General features: G+C 41.3%; 1 protein-coding gene across 1 annotated transcript in view; it reads right to left on the bottom strand.

Moving 5' to 3' along the window:
- Positions 1-18,908, bottom strand: part of Dpp10 (dipeptidyl peptidase like 10) — a 714,980-nt gene extending 696,072 nt beyond the window's left edge. Inside the window, exon 1 of the mRNA XM_050161474.1 lies at positions 18,837-18,908. Coding sequence (XP_050017431.1) covers positions 18,837-18,908 — 72 coding nt within the window. The remainder of the gene's footprint in view (positions 1-18,836) is intronic.
- Between the last annotated feature and the right edge of the window lie 1,239 nt (positions 18,909-20,147).

The raw sequence follows: 20,147 nt of genomic DNA, 5'->3' as shown, positions 1-20,147 counted from the left end.
GCGTTTGTGAATTGAGTCTGAACACTTGGAGCTCCATGGGACTTGTGGAGAGCTTTGATAAAATTGCTGAAGAAGCTGGCTGGGACAGCAGATGTAGGCACACATTGCACCCTATTCTAAAGTTAGTTGCAAAAAAAAAAAAAAAAAAAGACAAATGCAAAATAAGTCCCTCACCCTCAAAAAAAAAAAAAAAGCATGAAAGGGTCTTTCCTTTCAGAACAGCCCAGAGGACTGGCTCATACAAGGGCTGTGCTAGGCGAAGAGACGGCTGGATTCTGGAAACTGGTTAATATATTGAAGAAGGGCTTTCATGTACTCACTATTTATTATTAACATAGACTCTGAGCTTGTAAATTTAGATGTTAATTACAGAAGGCAGATGAGTTCCAGACTGGGGAGATGGTTTCATCTGTAAAACACTTGTCTTGCAAGCATAAGAAACTGAGTTTGATTTCTGGAACCCGCATAAAACACAGGGCATTGTGTCATGAAGTTGTAATCCCATCACCAGGGTCGTAGAAACTAGAGAATCCTAGGACTCGCTGGTCAGCTAACCGTGGCTGTCTGAAAATAATGTGGGTGAATCTCCTAAGATTAGACACTATTGTTCACACATGTATGTGCACACCTGTACACATAGACCCACTCACATGTTGCTTTGTTTTGTTTTGCTTTGCCTTTCTCTCTCTCTCTCTCTCTCTCTCTCTCTCTCTCTCTCTCTCTCTCTCTTTCTCTCTCTTTCTCTTTTGGTTGTTTTAAATTCTTTGTATATATGTATGTGCATGAATGTATATGTATATATATATGTATGTATGAGTACTTAATGCATGTATGTATAGCTGTAGAGGTATGGATTCAACCACACCTGTCATCCCTCAGATGCTGCAAGCCTTGATTTTTTGAGACAGGGTCTATAAGTGACCTGAAATTTTCCAGAAAGGCTAGGGTGGTCAGCCAGAGAGCCACAGATATCCATTAGTTTTTCCCTTCCCAGTGTTGGGATTAAAAGCAGTTGCCACTACATATTGCTTTTTTTCCCCTAAAACAGGTTGTTCTGGATATTGAAATCAGATCCTCATATTTGTGAGGCACTTTACTAACCGACCCATCCTTTGCCATGCATGGGTAAATACCTTCTTCATGTCTGAACTCACACTCATTTTCCTCGTCTAGGCTACTTGAGAAGTGAGAATGTCCATAAACTTAAGCTTCCATCAATCATGACAAAACTGATCTTGTTCCTCCCAGATAAAATATGTACATAAAATTTAATCATATTAACCTAATCTTCAGAAAATAAATACAATTAATTAAAACATTTTAGCTAACCTATAACCTCCCCACTTTAATGCTCATTGCTTCACTGTTCTTTTTTTTTTTTTTTTTTGATAGCATCAAAGACAACAGGATATAATTTCTATAGGACTGATAACGAAAGTGTTTTCCCTCTACCAACTTCTCCCCTGGGAGAGAGGAACTCTGGTATCTAATACACCAAACCCATCAATTGTTGTGCTTATGTAGGTGTTATTGTCTGTGTTTTAGCAGTCAACTAGGTCACAATCACATGATCAATGCCAAGAGTTTTTTTTTTTAAAGGTGTTAGTATAGGTTAGCTAGATGGCACAGTGAGTTCTCAGTACCACACTAGGTAGTTCATACCCATCTATAGTCCAGCTCCAGGGGATCCAATACTCCCTCTGGCCTCACTGGGTGCTTGCACCCTTGTGTAAATACCCATACACAGACACACACACACACACATGCAAATAAATAAAAATGAAATAACTCTTTTTTAAAAAGATAAGTATTATTTAAAAGGAGAGATTATTCAAATAATAATCCCTTCTTAGAACTCTTAAGGTCAGAAATCGGACCTCATAGTCTCTGTTAATAGTAATTAGCTTATGTAGATATCATACTGGCCCTGTGTTTCTTCCAAAGTCCAGGTCATTTAATATTTCCTTGCCTTAAACACACCCACATGAAGGATTATTATTCTTTAAAAATTGGCTGCAGGGAAGTCAGCAGATAGCAGTGCACTGTTATGGTACCTGCTTCATTTTGCATCCCCTGTATAACCGCTGTGTGTGCATGACCTCTCTGAAATGCCCGTTCCCTGTTACACAGAGCGACTCATTCTGAGGTTTATATAACAGTTCTGGGCTTGTTAGTCATACAACTCCAAACCAGCAATTTTCCATCATGATGCATTTTCCCGGGTCTTGTCTTAACTCAAAATTGCCCTGTGTGACCCATAAGCAACTCGAAAGTGACATTTCCGAGTCCAGGCATCTAATCCTAGATTGTATTTACCTATTTCTGAATATTTGCACCATCTGTGATTCCATATTGGTTTTTTTTGGCTTCACTGTTACAGCCCAAGGACTGTAGTTCTGGGAAGGAATGAAGCAACACTTCGAATACAGAATGTATGATAAGCAGGAGATGGAATTTATCCATGAGATGAGGAGAGGAAATAACACACTCAGGAGAGTTGATGCATATGCAGTTTGCCACCTTCAATGCCCAAATCTGTTGACTTCTTGGCACTGATAAGGAATATATAAACAAAGGCTACATATTCCCTTAACCAACTCCCAATGCATGTTTGCTCTGGAGCTCGTAATCGTCATATCAACAAGATAGGAGCTCAGGATTAAAGGTGACCTTCAGTTTCTGAGTTAATCAAATAAATGGGGAGAGGTTCTTTAAAACTAGGTCCCCATATATGGAACCTAGGCATTCAGCATAATTTGATTTTTCATTACCCTGCAGAGATCCAGTCAAGCGGAACAACACATTAAGAATCAAATGATAAATACTGCATCTGTCAGTCCTTCCCAGGTGAAAAGCCCCTCTATGGTCTACCCTCCCAACAATTCTATGGGGACAACACCATTTCACTTCCAGAGGCAATATAAATTCAGGGAGATGCTGAGTAAAATAAACTCAATCTAGAAAGTCAAGGTTCTGGGGTTCAGTGTGAACTTAAATGAATAGGCATCCCCAGTTGTTTCCACCAAAAGAAATTATGCATGTTCCAGAAATTCTTTATATAGATTGATTTACTCAGCATATAAACATTTCTCATTCCTGGTATTAGATCTTGGTTCCCTGACAACTTTATTTAGAAATAAAAATAATCACAGTTTCTGCAATGAAATCACACCCACTAAGAAGCCCAGATACTCAGGGTTGTATTGTGTGTGCATGTACATCTATTTTTCTGTGTATACATGTGTGTCTGGTTCTGATGCTTGTGTGTGTGTGTGTGTGTGTGTGTGTACTTGTACATCTGCTCATGTTTGTGCCCCATAAATGGCTTAGGAAAACCCTGAAACATACCAGTATTCAGAGTTCTGAAGAGTTGCAGTTCTAAAGGCAAGTATCTAACATGATTGCCATGCAAGTTTGGGCATCTGAGTTTAGAGTACAAGAACCATGTTTAAACACCAGATGTGGTAGTGCATTTGTAAGCCCTCTGCTCCTACAGTGGATGAAAGGCAGAGACAGAAGCCTGAGAAAAACAATGTGCCAAGTTGCCTGGTGAACACAACATCAACGAATAAGAACTTGTGTCTCAAACATGGTAGGAGGCAAGGACCAGCACTTGAAGATGTCCTCTGACCTCCACACCCACCTGTGGGCCGTGTGAACCTTCACTCTCACATACAAGTATACACATATTACATACATATAACAATATTTTATGAAGAGGCTGAGTGTGTTGATCTGTGGATTCTGACATAAGACAGGAAGCCTAAGAAAGATCACTTCTTTGTAAACAGAGGGGGCAACATCATTTCTTGAAATGGTGGGTATCACAGTGGACTTTCATGTCATTATGGTTGGGAATCAACTTCTTGTCATAATACTACAGATGACACAAATATGCTCTTCTACAAAGGGTTGTAGCTCATGATCAAAAGACTAAGAACACTGTCTTAGACTTAATCCATTGCAAGGGAATACTCTGGAGATGTGTAGTGATGAGGTGACGGGCTGCGTCCCTGCCGCCTGGCTAACGGCCGCCTGGCTAGCTTATGTCCCAAAATAATTACACACAAATTGTATTCATTTTGTAAACACTGCCTGGCCCATTAGTTTCAGCCTCTTATTGGCTAATTCTCACATCTTGCTTTAACCCATATTTAGTAATCTGTGTAGCACTACGAGGTGGTGGCTTACCGGGAAGGATCTTAACCTGCGTCCATCTTGGAGAGGAGAGCTATAGTGTCTGCCTCACTGCCTTCTTTCTCTCAGCATTCTGTTCTGTCTACTCTGCCTATCTAAGCTGCTGTTCTATCAAAACCCAAGGCAGTTTCTTTATTAACCAATGAAAGTAACACATAGACAAATGACCCTCCTCCACCAGAGATGCCAGCTGAGTTTTGTGTATGGACTTGAAACTTTTAGAATGCACACACTAAATCATTAAAAGGTCATAATAACAAGTTTCACTATGACATTTCATAAATGTAATTCCTTTTCCATCTACTCACCTCCCATTACCTCTTTAGCAAACTGCCTGGTCCTCACTCACACATCCATCTCATTATTATTAAAATTTGCTTTCTTTGTTAATAAATGGTATGGTAATGCTGTAAGTGCACCAGATCAAATCACTGAGCCTGAGAGATGTCTCATCTCATCAGCCAAGCACACTTTCTGCTCTTTCAGAAGACCAGAATTTGGCTCCCAGCACCCACAGTTGGCAGCTCACAGCCACCTATAACTCTACCTCCAGGAAGACCTGACAACTCCTGATGTCCTGCATGGTGCTGCAGTCACATGTACATAACAACACACACATAGACATAATTAAAGTAAAATGATAAAATAAATCTTCAAAGTACAACTCTTTATCATTTATTTTTATGTAAAAGGTCACACTTATGTTAAGAGCTAAGGAACTTGAAAGTGGCATTCTGACACCATCCAGGTAAACTCTCAGCTCTCACACAAGGAGACATCCAGGACCAAACACAGCTTCTAACTCTATTAACAAATGCGTGATTTGAGACAGTAAGCTCACTTCTGGGTCATTACTAATTTAATAAGTAGTTGTTTTAGGCTGAGGTAACAGAAGTGTTCCTCAGAGTATAGACATCGCTGCTGATGCTTGGGCTTGTTCCAAGGAGGAGCTTGGGAGGACGAGACTGGCAGTGACATCAAGATTCATTCTTTATGCCAGGAGATCCAGTTTGGCAAAAATAAATTTCAGAAACTTAAGAAAAGAGAAGAAAGTTTAGAAATGGCACATATAAAAGAGGAGAAAAAAATCAAAAATACATTGTTCTGAGAATCCTAGAGATGTCTCAACAGGTAAACACTTGCTTCAAGTACATGAGGACTTAAGTTTAAATTCCAAGCATCTATTTTATTTTTTAATATTTATTTATTTATTATGTATACAATATTCTGTCTGCATGTATGCCTGCAGGCTGGAAGAGGGCACCAGACTGCATTACAGATGGTTGTGAGCCACCATGTGGTTACTGGGATTTGAACTCAGTACCTTTGGAAGAGCAGGCAATGCTCTTGACTACTGAGCCATCTCTCCAGCCAAGCATCTATTTTAAAAGCTAGGCTTAATTGTACCTACTTCTGTCACCTCAGTGCTAAAGGAGGGAGACATGGCTACTAGCCTTACTATAGGTTGTGTGAATCCTGTATCAAGGAAATAAGCAGAGTGCTGCATATACATACACACACACACACACACACACACACACACTCACACACCCTCTTATGGTTCATCTACACTAGAGCATGCCTTATAAACATATATGTGCATGCACATGCACATACCTCATACACATCCTCCTATGGTTCCCTTACACTAGAACATCCCCCCCCACACACACAATACATTTTGTACAATAAATATAGGACTGATGTTCTGACTCTGTGAGGGATGGGAAGAAACTCCTCACCACCACAGGAAGCACTAAGTCAGGTCCATGAAACTCAGAGTAACCAAAGTGAATCACTTCCATCCCTACACCATGTTGGAATCATACATTTGATCGGTTCTCCCAAGATGATCCTTGAGAAGCTGACATTGAGACCAGCAAGACTGCTCAGTTGAAAGGTGCAAGCTGCCACTTCTAACCACCCCCTTGTGGTGGGAAGAGAGAACAACCCACAGGGTATCCTCTGACCACTGCACATGCACATTGACACATAAATGCCCCCACTCAAACAAATAAACCGACAGGTCCAAAAATCTTAATAGAAGCAGTATACCCTGCATTGTTCAAATAAATGAATAGTTCTTAATCTCAGTGCTTTGTTTTCACCTCTGGTGGGTTGTGAGTTATCACTTCCTACCCATTGTTAACAGATTTTGAGATTTCTCTGTCTTCATCTCCTTATTTTGTCTTACTGTGTCGAATAACTTTGACTTTTTTCACTATCTTTGACATCATTTTTAATTTCTCTCATCTATATTTCCATTTATTTGTTCTTCTGTTTACATTACTATGCTCTAATGCTATTATTTCTAAATTAATTTTAAGGTCTACTGAATTAATTTGCAGTATTTTTTTAAACAATTTTGTTTTTCTGTGGGTAAGACATGATATCTTCACAAAATGTCATTACATAATAAAATATATTTAAACATCTAAGGACAGCCAAAAAGAAGTAGCATACCATAATTCCTTGGATCAAAAAAGAAAAAGAACCCCGTTGTGGAAGTTGGACAGAGGCTAATGAGATGGTTCAGTGGGTAATCATGCTTGCCACTAAGATTGATGACTTTAATTTGGTCCCTGGAATCCATATTGTAGAAGATAGAACAGATTCCTGAAAATTGTTCTCTGACCTCCATGCGTATGTCATTGTGTCTGTTTGTCTGTGTGTGTCTGTGTGTGTCTGTGTGTGTGTGTCTGTGTGTGTGTGTCTGTGTGTGTGTGTGTCTGTGTGTGTGTCTGTGTGTGTGTTTGTCTGTATGTGTGTCTGTGTGTATGTGTGTCTGTGTGTGTGTGTGTCTGTGTGTGTGTTTGTCTGTGTGTGTGTCTGTCTGTGTGTCTGTGTGTTTAGGTGTGAGAGGGGAGGGAAGAGAAGTTCACCAGCTACCACCAAATCTGGGACTCAGTGAAATTTAAGACTTCTGAGGAAGGCAGAGAGTTTTCTTTAACCTCATAGGTTGGGCACACAGTAACATACAGCTCCACTGAACATGTGACTAGGTTGATTATTAAAAAGCAAAGAAAAGATGACATACAAAGTCAGAGTGTGTAGGGGGTCTGGAAGGGTTCTGGGGAAAGGTGAGGTGGAATATGATCAAAATTCATTGTATACATGTATGAAATTTCAAATAATAAAGATATTGTATATTTTATAAGATACTAGGTAACTCAACACATTCTCACTTAAATTTTTGAATGCCCCTGCTGCTCCTTTTATAGAACTAAAAAGAAAAGAAGAAGCCTGGTGTTTTCCAATAATGTCCCCAAGAATAACACACTTGATACAACAATCTTTTCATAAACACCCAGGTCCCTGAAAGTTTAAAGTTTAAGGTAATGTAGCCAAACAAATGATCTATTTCTAAATTGCCGAATGTTTTGTAATTCAGATTTGTTTCTCTCTCTGTTTTCTTTAAGGGGATGGCCACTCATTTGACCATGCTCCAATGAGTATATGGGCAAGACACATTGGACTTTGTGTTTTGTCTTGTTTTCTTTTGCTTAAGAGGTTAGGGTGCAAAGGCGAGAGGGTGGACAAGTGAGGAATGTGAAATGAATGTGATTGGAGTGCATTATATGAAATTTACAAACAACTAATAAAAATATTAAGTTGAGGAATAAAAGACATACTTTGTGTTAGAAATATAACTTAGCTGGTAGTGGTGGCCTGACATTCATAAATCTTTGAATTCTAATCCCTATACCATGGAGAACCAGGTATGGTATTAAGTACCTGTAATCCTAGCACTTCTGGTATAAACAGGAGATCATGAATTCAAGATTATCTTCAGCTACATACCAAAATGGAGAACAACCTGTGCAATTTGAGAACCTGCCTCAGAGGAACAGTATTAAAAAAAATTACTTTTTCAGTCCAGTTTGAATGTAGTCTTTCTTACCAATTTCCCACTGTTTAATGAGAAAAGGTATTTGGTAAATTTGTAATATTTTTAGTTAAAAAAGGTATTTAGAAAACACACAGACACACACACACCAACACAAGGGATGGAGAGATTGCTCAGTGATTAAGGACCCAAATTCGCAGCACCCATATCCATCACCTCATAGCCCCTGTAACTCCAGCTCCATGGGATCAGACATGCTCTTCTTCCCTCCTCAGGCACTGTACGTCTATAATTATACCCACATACACATAGACATATTAAAGTTAAAGAAAAATGATGTAACTTTTCTAAATGTAAAATCTCAATATGATGCATTTTACAATTATTTCTGCCTTTATAGAGTGATTAATCAATGGATGAGCCTGAAAGTGTCACTAAGTTCCTCTTGTCGGATCCCTCGGGTTCCACTAGAAGACTTTCTTACCTCCCCATGCTCGCAACATTAATGTAGCTTTCACCAGGTTCCCTGGTTTACTGTTTCTAAATAAACCACTAGGGAGCCTGCCATTCTCATTCTCAATTATAACCCAACCTTGTCACACTGCTCTTTTCAAGGCAGACACCACCGAATGAAATAAAAAATCGAATGTTCATTTAGCTCTCAAAAAGGAGATGGGTATGAAGCTAATAAAAACGACTGTTTCCCTCACTTGTCTTCATTTGCTTTCTTGTAACCTCATGCATAGCTATTTGTTCTAACCTAAGAAAATCAATAGGTATGAGAAATTACAATGATATTAAAGTCAGATAGGATGGAGTTTGCCGGGAGAACATTTCCCAGTGTAGAGTCAGTTTTTATTATGAACTCAACTAACTTTTCTTTTTATGATTTAAAAAAAAAATTCTATGTGTGTAGGGGTTCCCCAAAGAATTCAGAGTCCTGATGCTAAAGTTATAAGAATTTGCAAGCTGTCTGCTGCCGCTGGGACTGTCAACTCTGCTCCTCTGATGAAACAATCAGCATTCTTCCCTTTGAACTTTTACTCCAGCTTGTTGACTAACTTTGCTGAAACTTCCACATGATATATCACAAGGTCTCAACTAAAAAAAGAGTTGTAAAGCCATCATTTCTGTGACCTCAATTCTGGAAAGGGAATATTTAACCAAGGATACTTCAAAAACATATTTTAATTAAGCCTTTTAGAAAAGCAGTTAGCGTCCATCTAAAAATAATGGAAATAAGTGAAGCTGTCACAAATTTATTTTTCCCAAACCTGTATAATAATGTAGAGTTGAATATGGAGTGTATTTCAATACCACACATGTACATATACATCATGTGATATGTATATATTCGATGATAAAAATAAAAACATACATTTACTGAGAATTTTTGTTGACAAAATTGCAAAATTATTCTTTCAAAGAATTTACTGTGAGTTCAGGTCCCAAGCACCCACATTAGAAGACAGGTATGGCAGTGTGCTTCGATACTCTCAGCTATGGGTGAGACAGAGATTAATGGATCCTTGAGACTCACTGGCCAAACAGTTTAGCTGAGACAGTAAGCTTTGGATACAGGGAGAGACTTTGCTTAAAAAAATGAAGAATGGAAGTGAACATGCCCCAAATGATGAAGAATTCTAGCATCCGCACATGCACTTACATGTGCATGTAAGAGAGAAAGAGGAGGGAGGGAAGGGATGGAAAGGCAGAAGGGAGGGAGGGAGGGAGGGAGGGAGGGAGGGAGGGAGGGAGGGAGGGAGGGAGGGAGGGAGGGGGAAAACACAGAGAGGGAACTATCTCAAGAGATCTAAAGGTCTAGAAGCCTGGCAATACCAAGGGTAAACATTTCTCTTGCTAGCCTGTTCACAAGCCATAAGGGCACTCTATTCTGCTTTCTCCTCGCTCCTTTCCTTTCAAATCTATACTGTGGTTTTTTGAGGGGCTGTGGATTGCACCATGAGTAGGAGACGATGGCTTCAACTGGAAATCTGTTTAAACTCTGCTCTCAACCCTTCCTCTTGTCATCTCATCTCCCTGCCTCCAAATAACCAAATCTAAAAAACCCATTTAGTGTTTTGCTTTTCTGTTTGTACAAAAGTGTTCTGTTCTTATCACTTGAATAACATATTACCTGAAGACTTGTTGGAAATTATTGATATTTTTACTATTCCAGATAAACAATGTCATGGAAAGTATAAGGTCACTTTATTATGTATAAGACATGATAAAAAGTACTTTGAATGATAATTCCTGAGAAGAATAATTCAAAATAAAAAATCACCAGTCTTTCATAAAGGTGGACTATTTGGAGTGGCAATGGATGTTAGATTTTCTACTGTATAAAAAGTTCTGAGACTCAGGACAGCTCGACAGGAGATGAATATATAACAGATCTCTGTCTAAGTGACCTTCTTTCCTTGAACCATATTACTTGTCTCTGTTTGAACCTAGGATGGATAATCACCCTTAGGTATGTGTGGATTATTGTGTCTTAGGTATATAAAAATACCTACCAGGGAGGAGGGAGGTGTATTTAAATGACTTAGAGAGCATATGATTTCTACTTTAGAAAAAGAAGTGCACTCAGCTGACTGCATGAGCCACCGGGTAAAGTGCTTGCATGCCAGCATGAGGACCCCAGTCCAGGTCCCCAGTAGCCACATGATAAGTGTGATGTGCGGCATCTGTAGCACAGCTCTGGAGAAGCAGAGGCAGGTGGACATCGGGGGCTCCATGGTCAGATAGATTACAGGGAATATCAAGGACTTTGAGGGACCTCAAACAAGATGGGAAAGAAATGGACAGATGTATCTGATTTTGACTTCTGGCTTCCACATACACATACTCAGGTGAAATTACTCTCAACATGGACGTCTACATATATCTAGACAACACCTTTCTAACATCTCAAATGCACACACACACATATACATACATACACAGATACATACACACACACAGACACACACACACGCATACCATACAGATACATTGATGATTGCCAAAAGCTATGGAAATCTGGCCAATGAAAATGTGAAAGCTAGGCTAGACAAATTGCTCAATAGTTAAGAACATTTGCCATATCTGCAAAGGAATTAAGTTTATCTCCCAGCATTCATGGCCTCGCCCAGTCACTTGTAACTCTAGCTTCAGAGCATCTGACCCCCTCTTCTGACCTCTGAAGATACTGCATTCACATGTACATACCCACACACAGATGAACACACACACACACACTTTAAAATGATAAAATGAATCTTTATAGTAATTTGAAACATTACTGTGCTGTGGATAAAAATATAGTACACAGACTTGATTAACACCTTTAAAATGTCATTCAGCAAGAAGGAAAGCACAAGGGAGTAATATCCTTAGAAGAATATCAGTATACGATGTGTTGTATATATGTGTTGTGCTGGAAAAATTCGGGGGAGAAATGTTTCTGATTATGCTTGCTAACCCTCCTGACACCAGTGATGCCAGAGACATCCCCTGGGATATTGCAGACTTCCATACTATAACCTCTCAAAGGAGACTGAAATCTCACCCCAAGGAATGTTTCTTTTAAAATAGTTCACTATACATTTTCCTTGTGTGTGTTTATATATTCCTCTTGACAATTACACACATATGTATAACACATTTTGATAATATTACCAAACTTTTTTCTTCCTCCAACAAGCATGCTTCCTCCCTTCTTGTCATATTTATAAATGACCCACTGAGTCCACTCAGGGTTATCTATAACTGCATGTGTATGAGGCTATTTATTGGATCTTGGACAACAGACCAGTGACTACACCACTGAAGAAAAATGACTCAGTCCTCTGGCACCTGATGGCTTCTTGGGGACAGATAGTCATTTTTTGTTAGAAGGGCACCATTGATAATTTTTGCCATGCCAATGACCCTGCAGATGACCCAAAGGCTATGTACAATTAAGGGGTTCTAATAGGAATTAATGGGTTCAGGAAATAAATGAATTCTTAAAATTACAAAGTGAAGGCATGGAGTTGGGAGGAAGGTGGTATAGGGGTCTTTGAGCAGAGTTGAAAGAGGGGAAGTGAAGGGTGGATATGATCAAATACATTGTGTGAATATATGAAAATTTAAAAGAATAAGTAGAAAGGAAAGTGGACCCCTTTCTCCTTAGCAGCAGTTAATGGCCAACAGTTCTTCAGTGAAGGATGGGTAGAACTTCGTGTCCCCCACCCCCTTATCTAGTGTAATATTGATGGTGCTCAATATTGTGCAGTTCCTTTGAAGACAGCAGTTTCAAGTTCCGGAGTACATAGCTGTGTCCCTAGGATATAGTTCTATAAATCACATCACTTCCTCAAACATCTTTTTCTCAGACTGATTATCTAACTAAGTGAACTGCATTGGAAACTCTATGCAGCGTATTTGATACCTAATTAAACTGTTAGGGAATTAACCTGTATTTATTTTCAGCTTGGTCTATTACAGGATGGTGTGGCCAAATGAGTTTTGATTGACTGGATTCTGAGATGCAACAGAAATACTTTGAATCCTGAATGCCTTGAAGTCATATGATACTTATACACACAGACTTATTGAATCTTAAAAATGTCCACTGAGAGTTTATGAAATATAACGTGTCTGTTAGAGGTGACTTATGATCCTCTTTTTATTATTTAGATTTTGATTGGGCTCTTATTCCCAGTTCACACATTAATGAGAGTATTGACTATGAGGCATGCATTCTTTAAAAGTCACTCTTCTTTTCCATATTATTTCATTTAATCAATGAAGGAAGCATGCTGAGTTCCAACAGTCTCCTTCATTCACAGGAGAAATGAAGATACAAATCATCCTGTCTGTCCTGAGCTGCGTTTGTGTTGTTGTGACAAGACAGAATGACAGAAAACAACTGCAGGAAAAGGTTTATTTTGCCTCATAATTGTAGGTTAGAATACATCACTGCAGGGAAGTGAAGGAAACAGGAGTTTGAAGCAGCTAGGCACATCACATCATCCAGAGCAAAGAGCAGAGAGAATCAATGCATGCAGTCCTAGTACTCAGCTGGCTTTCTCTACTCACATACAGTCGGAGCCTAAGACCAGGGGTTGACACCTCCCAATTTTAGGTGGGTCTTCCTACATCATTGAGGGACATCAAGGCAATTGCTGTAGATACTCTCATAGGCCAAACAGGTCTGGGAAATCCTTCATTAAGACTCTCTTCCCTGGTGAATCTAGCTTGAAATTTACTTGAAAATTCAAGTTGAAAATTACTTGTAGATCCATACATAACTTTGAACTTAGGATTTCTAGCAAATACTCACAGACAAAAGTTAGTAAATATTTATGGTTGGTGGTGCAAAATTCTCAGTTATAGTCATGATAATTAGTGTCTATATGCAGCATGATACATGCTAAATACATGAAATAATCTTTTGCATACTAAGGCTTAAAATGTTTTACAACAATAACTAACTCAAGATAGTGGATTTTAGAAATGGCTTCATTTCCCCCCCTCAGTTTGGAAGATATTTAGCTTAAACATTTTTTCAGTGAAATAAGCATAAGATAAAATTTAGCATTAATATTTAACAACACAATTTCCTTTCATGTGTTTTTATATAATTAAATTTTTTTAATGTGTCATTTTCTCATCCTTTGAAATAAGTAAATAGATATAAAAACATAATTTTCAGCAAGATGTTTTTATGTTATATTCTTACAGTAGATAAAATGGATTGTGTATAAAATATTTATGTTGTAAACTTTATTAGTTTATGGCTGTATGTTTAAGTGAATAAAATAAGAAGTTAAGAGAGAGTAAAATGCCAGGTATGTTGGTCACAACTTTACCTCAGCCCTGAGGAGGGAAGATCATGAAGTAGGGGTCTTTCTTGATACACGGGGAGTTCAAGCTAACCCCGGGACACATAACAAGACCTTATTTCAGAAGTCCCAAAAGTAAGGGGCTAAGGAGATAGTAAAGCAGTCAGGAAACTACTTGATGTCCAAGTGCGAGAACCCTAGTTGGGATCCTCAGCCTACACATGAGATCCAGGAGCAGAAACTCTGGGAAAGAAAGGACAGGTAGATGTGTTGGGCTTGGTGTCCAGCTAATCTAGCTAACCAGTTTCAGTTTCAGGGTCAGTGAGATGTTCTGCCTTCAAATCCTAAGGCGGAGAACAATAGAGGAAGATGCTGAACATTGACACCTCACATACATAAAGGCACAAAGACACACATGCACACACACACACACACACACACACACACACACACACACACACACACCAAAGGAAAAAAAGGCAAAAGATAGAAACTTTATATCTATTCCAAATCATAGCAGGATCCTTAGTCAACCATAATAATATTTTCTAACCAAATCATATGGAACTATCACTACGAATTACAAGGTATGTTTTACATTGGCTAGAAGAAAAGCAATGTGTTCCCTATATTGTTTGTTTTTATATGGGGGGGTCACATGGGCTTGTTGTTGTGTTGTGTTTGCTTTTCAAGCTCTTACTCTGCACCCAAGGCTGGCCTGAATATCTGATTGTCCTGTTTGGCCCCCAGCACTGTTTACAGACCTGCTTTCAAATAAGCTTTTCAGAATTATTTCCAAAGTGTTTCATGATTCTACGCTAAAAGGAATAATTTTTAGCTAAATTTTGACATGTTTATATGTGAGCAGAAGAAACATGGACAATGTTTTCACAACGTTGTCGTTAGTTTACATTTCAATATTGTTAGCAATAGCTAGACAAAGCTGCAGTAAAAACAGTGAATGATAACTCCCTATCAAGTTGTTTTCAATTAGGTTACCTTACGGTCCAGAGTAGAATGCCTCTATTTGCCTAATTCTTTTCATACATGACCACCGTCATCATCACAACTTGGCCATGAGTTAGTTATCAGGAGACCTGCAGGTGTCAGTTGTGATAAAATTGGACTTCTACCAAAAGTACAATTTTAAAAGAAAAATGCATGTCAATTTTTATCATTGGTGTCAAATAGTTGCTTTCAAAAGTACCATTGACTTAGATTTCAGAAAGTGAGATTATTCTTTTGCTTTATTTGGGTCTTCTGTGTACCAACAGCTGTTTTGTTTTTGTTTTGTCTTTTGGTGTTGAGAAGATAGTCAAGCATTTAGGTGTATCTGTCCCCATTGGCGTCAGCAGAAGGGCGCCACCTGGTGGAATAAGTACAAATTCAAAACCTTGCCTTGCTGTTAAGCGATCTAGACCTAGAGACCAGAGATGAGCAATAGAAACTTTCTAAAAGCTTCTTAATGTATTTATGATGGCTTATTCTATATGTTTCACAGTATCTAGCTTATCTAAGGAAAGCCTAGTTAGCGTTAACATCCCAAAAGGCAGCATTTACATATGTGCCTGATGCTTTAAAGAGATCTACATCAATTAACCTTTCTGTGCACATATGTGCAAAGCAAAGCTTGTAATCATCTTGCCTACTTCTCATAAAAGTGTGTTGCTGTGCTTGTGTAGTTAGGAGCTGGGACTTCTGATTTAAATGAGCCGAGTTTGTCACTTCACCAATTCTGGATACAAATTGGCTTAAGTGCCTTAACTTTTTCGAGGGGACATTATATGTCAGCCCTAAAGTGGAAATAGCAACAGACGGGACCTCAGCATGCTGCTTTGAGAGTCTAATAGGAATCTGCATCTGATAAATATCTCCTGGTCAATCGAAGCACATCAGAGCACACACAGCAACTGCTTCTGAAGCGCTTGTTCTCAGATCACTGTGAGCTACAATTGGCCACCGGAGATCTTTCGATACATCAATAAAAAGTGAGGATCTGATCATGTGAAGTGGGAATGATGATGTCTTTCCATGAGGAAGTACTTATTTTTGAACATTCTATAAATGTAGAGTATTATGTAAACAAAATAGCTACTGTAAATGTTGTTATCAATCTTTAAAAAATAGATGAATCAACAGTTATTTAAAAAGAGACATGATTAAAATGATAAATATATTAGCCATAATTCCAGGTATTAAAAATGTGTTCAGACCCTGATTCTTTCTTGGAATAAGTTCCTCAGGGCTTCTGTGACAGAGGACAGCAGGTGACAAGAGATAGCAGAAAGGTCAAGCCCTTTACAGGTTCTGATAGCAGCCAGATTCCATGACCCCAGCCACTGCCGTTCCCTGGAAAGAATGTTCTTGCCAGTTCTAAATAAACATAGGAGTCAGATGCCACAGGACAAGGCATCTTTGAAGCTCATGAAAATCTCTATCACAGAAAGTGAAAGACCTTTTGGACAACATTCAACAATCTAAATCATTCAGAATCAATTCACAGTGAGTGAGTGGCTGGAATGTGCCTCCTCTTTAGCCACTCAGAAGACTTTTGTAAAGGCCCACTTCAAGTTAAATTTACAAATTTTTATTTTGAAGTATCATAGCAGCCAGCACAATTAATCTAGCATATCTAATATTGTACGGAAGTTGTCTGACAATTGAAATTCAAGGCATAGTGACTGAAGCTGCTCAATTCTTTGTGGGCTTCAGACTCTAACTTAAGTATTCACAGCGATCACCCACATTATATGGCCATCATTTCAGATATTACTCTTTAGACAAAAGAAATGCTAGCTATAGGGATTCCCCAGGAGTTTGTGAAAGTCTCCCATGAGGCTCCTGTAACAGTTATATCAATCTGACTTTGCATTTACAAAATCAGCCTCCTCTAATGCACTTATAGAATGCATGCCATTGACACTTAGGAACCATGTGCAGCCACAAAATGTCTTAAAAGCAGCCAATTAGAGCGAGAGATCTGTAGATGGCCACTCTCTGAACATCTGGAACAGCTACTACAAATATACATGCTGAGAAATAAATGGAATCAAGTTTGAAGTTCTTTCCCCACATGAATGTCAAGTGTCATATTAATCTAACAAAGGGATTTACCATGCATATATACAATGTGCTTCTGTATATCTGCCTTGCCTCTTGCAACCCACCCCCGCCCTTACAGAAGCAGTCTGCAGCACCTCGAGTTACCAGCTGGTGTCACAGGTTAGTGAGCAAAAATTTCATGTGGGGACCCTCTTGACTAATCATTCTTCTCAGTCGCATCATTCCAGGAGCAGTCAAAAGTCCAAGGTTTGTTGGTGAAATTTAAGGACGTCAGCCTGAAAGGGGAATGTCACATCTGTTCTCCTCTCGTAAAATATTTTTTTAACAAGCCTAATAACCGGTCTCTACATGGTGATGTGTGCTGATGGGGGAGGGGATCAGAGGAGAGGTCTAAGAGGGGAGCATTACGGAGGAAAGCTTTAATCTTTGCATTCTCATCTAAGGGCAAAGGTGCTGGACAGTTGAAGGCAAACAACAACAACAACAAAAACCCCACCTCATAAATCTGCAACATTACTCTGTAAACAGAGAGAGAAAGGTCTGTAAACCTCTGAAAAATCTCCACCACCTGTGTGAAACACATGTATGGGAAATGGAAAGGGGAAAGATAGGAAAGAAGCCATAAGCCAGGAGAGATGACCAGGACTAGAATATTAGCGACAGCATCCCTGGTATCCCTTCCTGTGCCTCAGCATCTCCTGAGCAATTTGGACAGTTCCTCCAAGGCGGATTCAGAGGACTAAGAACTGAATAGCTGGAGTCTAGTTGCCTTACTCTGTCCCAGGCCCGGTTACCCCCCACTTCTAACCATGAGCTGTGAGTGTCTCTGAGGTGAACGAACGCCTCTAGCAGCCTTCGACTGAAAATGCACTCTTGGGGCAAAGAGCTCTTGGTGCTCCACCTCCTGCATATCTGTGCGGAGCTCCTCCAGCTCAATCACTTTGTGCTGACCAAGTACCGGCTCTCTTATTCCAGTTGGAATTGATGTAAACGTGACCGCGTCTATAGCAAGCTCTTCACAGCTTCCTTCCTCCTCGATGGGGCATCGTCATGCTCCTGAACCCTCCAACTTTAGGAAAAAGCGTGACCCAACTCTCAAATCTCCCCAAAACCAGACACAGAGGAGACAGACATTTCTCCATAACATTAGGCTACAGATGTTCTAAAGACCCAAACAACAATAACCAAAAATGGGGTGACAGGTACCGAAGGACGCAAAAGGGACAGGATCAGCTAAAACAGGGCCCCTTAGCTCTGCAGACGCGACACATCTAGACCCAACAAATCAGCAAAATCAGTGTCTTTCTTGCCCCCCTCAATGATAAATGCCGTTCTACTCCCCCATGTTCAGTTCTACTGGGCAGACTAGTAACGCCGAGTCCTTCCTCTTCTCCCACCTAGCTTTTCCATCTTGGTCTTCTCAAAAGAAAATAGAAGGGAAACTCTGGTAGCTTAAAGGTCGTTTGCCTACTTCAGTATATCTGGCTAGCGCGCGTCCGAGCCACAGTGAGACAGGGCTGGACCTGTGCAAGAGACTGTCTCCAGGATCGCGCTAGAACCATCCAAAACGCGTTCATGAGAAGTCAAGCCTCCTCACGGCTAAGACCAGATCATCTCTCCCTCCCACGACGACTCCCCCCACCCCTGAGGATCCCTGGGGGCATCTCGAGCATTTACCTCTCTGCCCCCTTCCCCGCGGCTCTCCACCTTGCGCATCCCGTCGCCCAGCCCCAGAGCGCACTAGGACGCTCTAAGTTCCTGCTGGGTCCATGAATGAGGCGAACAGAGCCTGAGAGTGGGGTGGGAGGTGGGGGTATGAGAAGAGGCAAGCGTGGGAGCCGATTGAGGGACAAGGAGGAATGGCTAAGTGGAGCAACCCCTCCTGGGAGGGATAGTCCCTAGAGGCCAACTCTCACCTGGTCAGCCGGCTGAGCCTGGCTTGCCCTGGCCCCTGGAGTGGGTTGCTGCTCCTGCTTCATGGCTGTCATCCCCTGGCCGCCCGCGTCGGAGCTCGCACTTCCTCGCGGGCACTTCGCACTCGGGGACCGTCACTTGGCAAGCGAACGCATGTCACAGACGCCCCGTCGCTCTCGGAATTGTCGGAAGAGAAGAGCGGCAGCAGCGATGGGGTGGGGGAAGGGAGCGCCAGGGAGGGGACTGAGAGCGGCAGCAGAGCCAAGCAGGCTCCCCTCTTTTGCAGGATCCCTCTTTTTGGCTACCGCAGATCCTCGGGCTCCCCACTGTCCCCGCCCCCCACCACCACCCGAAAATGCAGACACCAGACGCGACCAAGTGGCAAGTTAGTGGAGCGGCGGGCGGCTGGCTACCAGCACCTGATCGCGCCGGAGCGGTGGTTTGCAACGGCGGAGGAGCCAGGCTTTCATTCTACCGCAGTCCGCCACCCGCGCACCCGCACCGCCGCCGGCCCTCGGGGGCTCCCTGCGCGGTGCTCAGTGCGTCAGGTGCAGAAGCAGCAGCAGCAGTAGCAGCAGCAGCAGCAGCAGCCAGGCTCTGCGCTCTAGCATCTCCCGAGCAACTGTAAAGCGCGCGGGAGAGACAGCCCCGCACAAGCTCCACACTCGTGTAGCCCAGGCCGCCGGGTTCTGCGGGCTCCCCCTGTCCTCCACCCCCCCCCCCCGGGCGGGCTCCCGATAAAACCCGGAGAAGCGGAGTGTGAGCTTGTGCAAAAACCCTCCGTGGCTCCAGAGCGGCCACTAGGCATGCTCCAGCACTTTGAGAAAGCAGGGGTAGCGGGAGATCCCCGCCTGGAGCCCCAATGGGCGTGTGCAACACCTGTCTGCACTGGAGACATTTGTCCCACATGGTGACCTGCCGCTGTGTGACTGCTGACTAAAAGCAATAGAAAGGCTTTAACCTCCAGCCTGGATTCCCCAGATGGCTGCCTGGGTAACGCAATGGAATCCCTAAAGGTTTGTGAAAAATGACATTAACCACACATGATTCTTCTCTCCACATCTTTTCCCCCCCGGATTCATTTAAAAAAATCTCTTCACATTTTAAGCCCTTCCTAGTCATACCAGCCATTCCCATTACAAATACGTTTCGCTGAGTCTACCTTGAGCCAAACATAATATGGGGGGGGGGCGGGGGGAGCAACAAGGAAGACATTAAGGTGGCAGTCCTCTCCATTTGCCCTCCGCCTCTGCGCAGGAGCTTAAGCTACTGCGTGAAGACTGGGACCCGGAGCAGCGATACAAATCAGAAAG

Source organism: Alexandromys fortis, unplaced genomic scaffold (assembly GCF_014885135.2).
Source record: "Alexandromys fortis isolate MF-2015 unplaced genomic scaffold, M_Fortis_MF-2015_v1.1 scaffold_109, whole genome shotgun sequence".
Classification (NCBI taxonomy): domain Eukaryota; kingdom Metazoa; phylum Chordata; class Mammalia; order Rodentia; family Cricetidae; genus Alexandromys; species Alexandromys fortis.
This window is presented reverse-complemented; position numbering and strand designations above follow the sequence as displayed.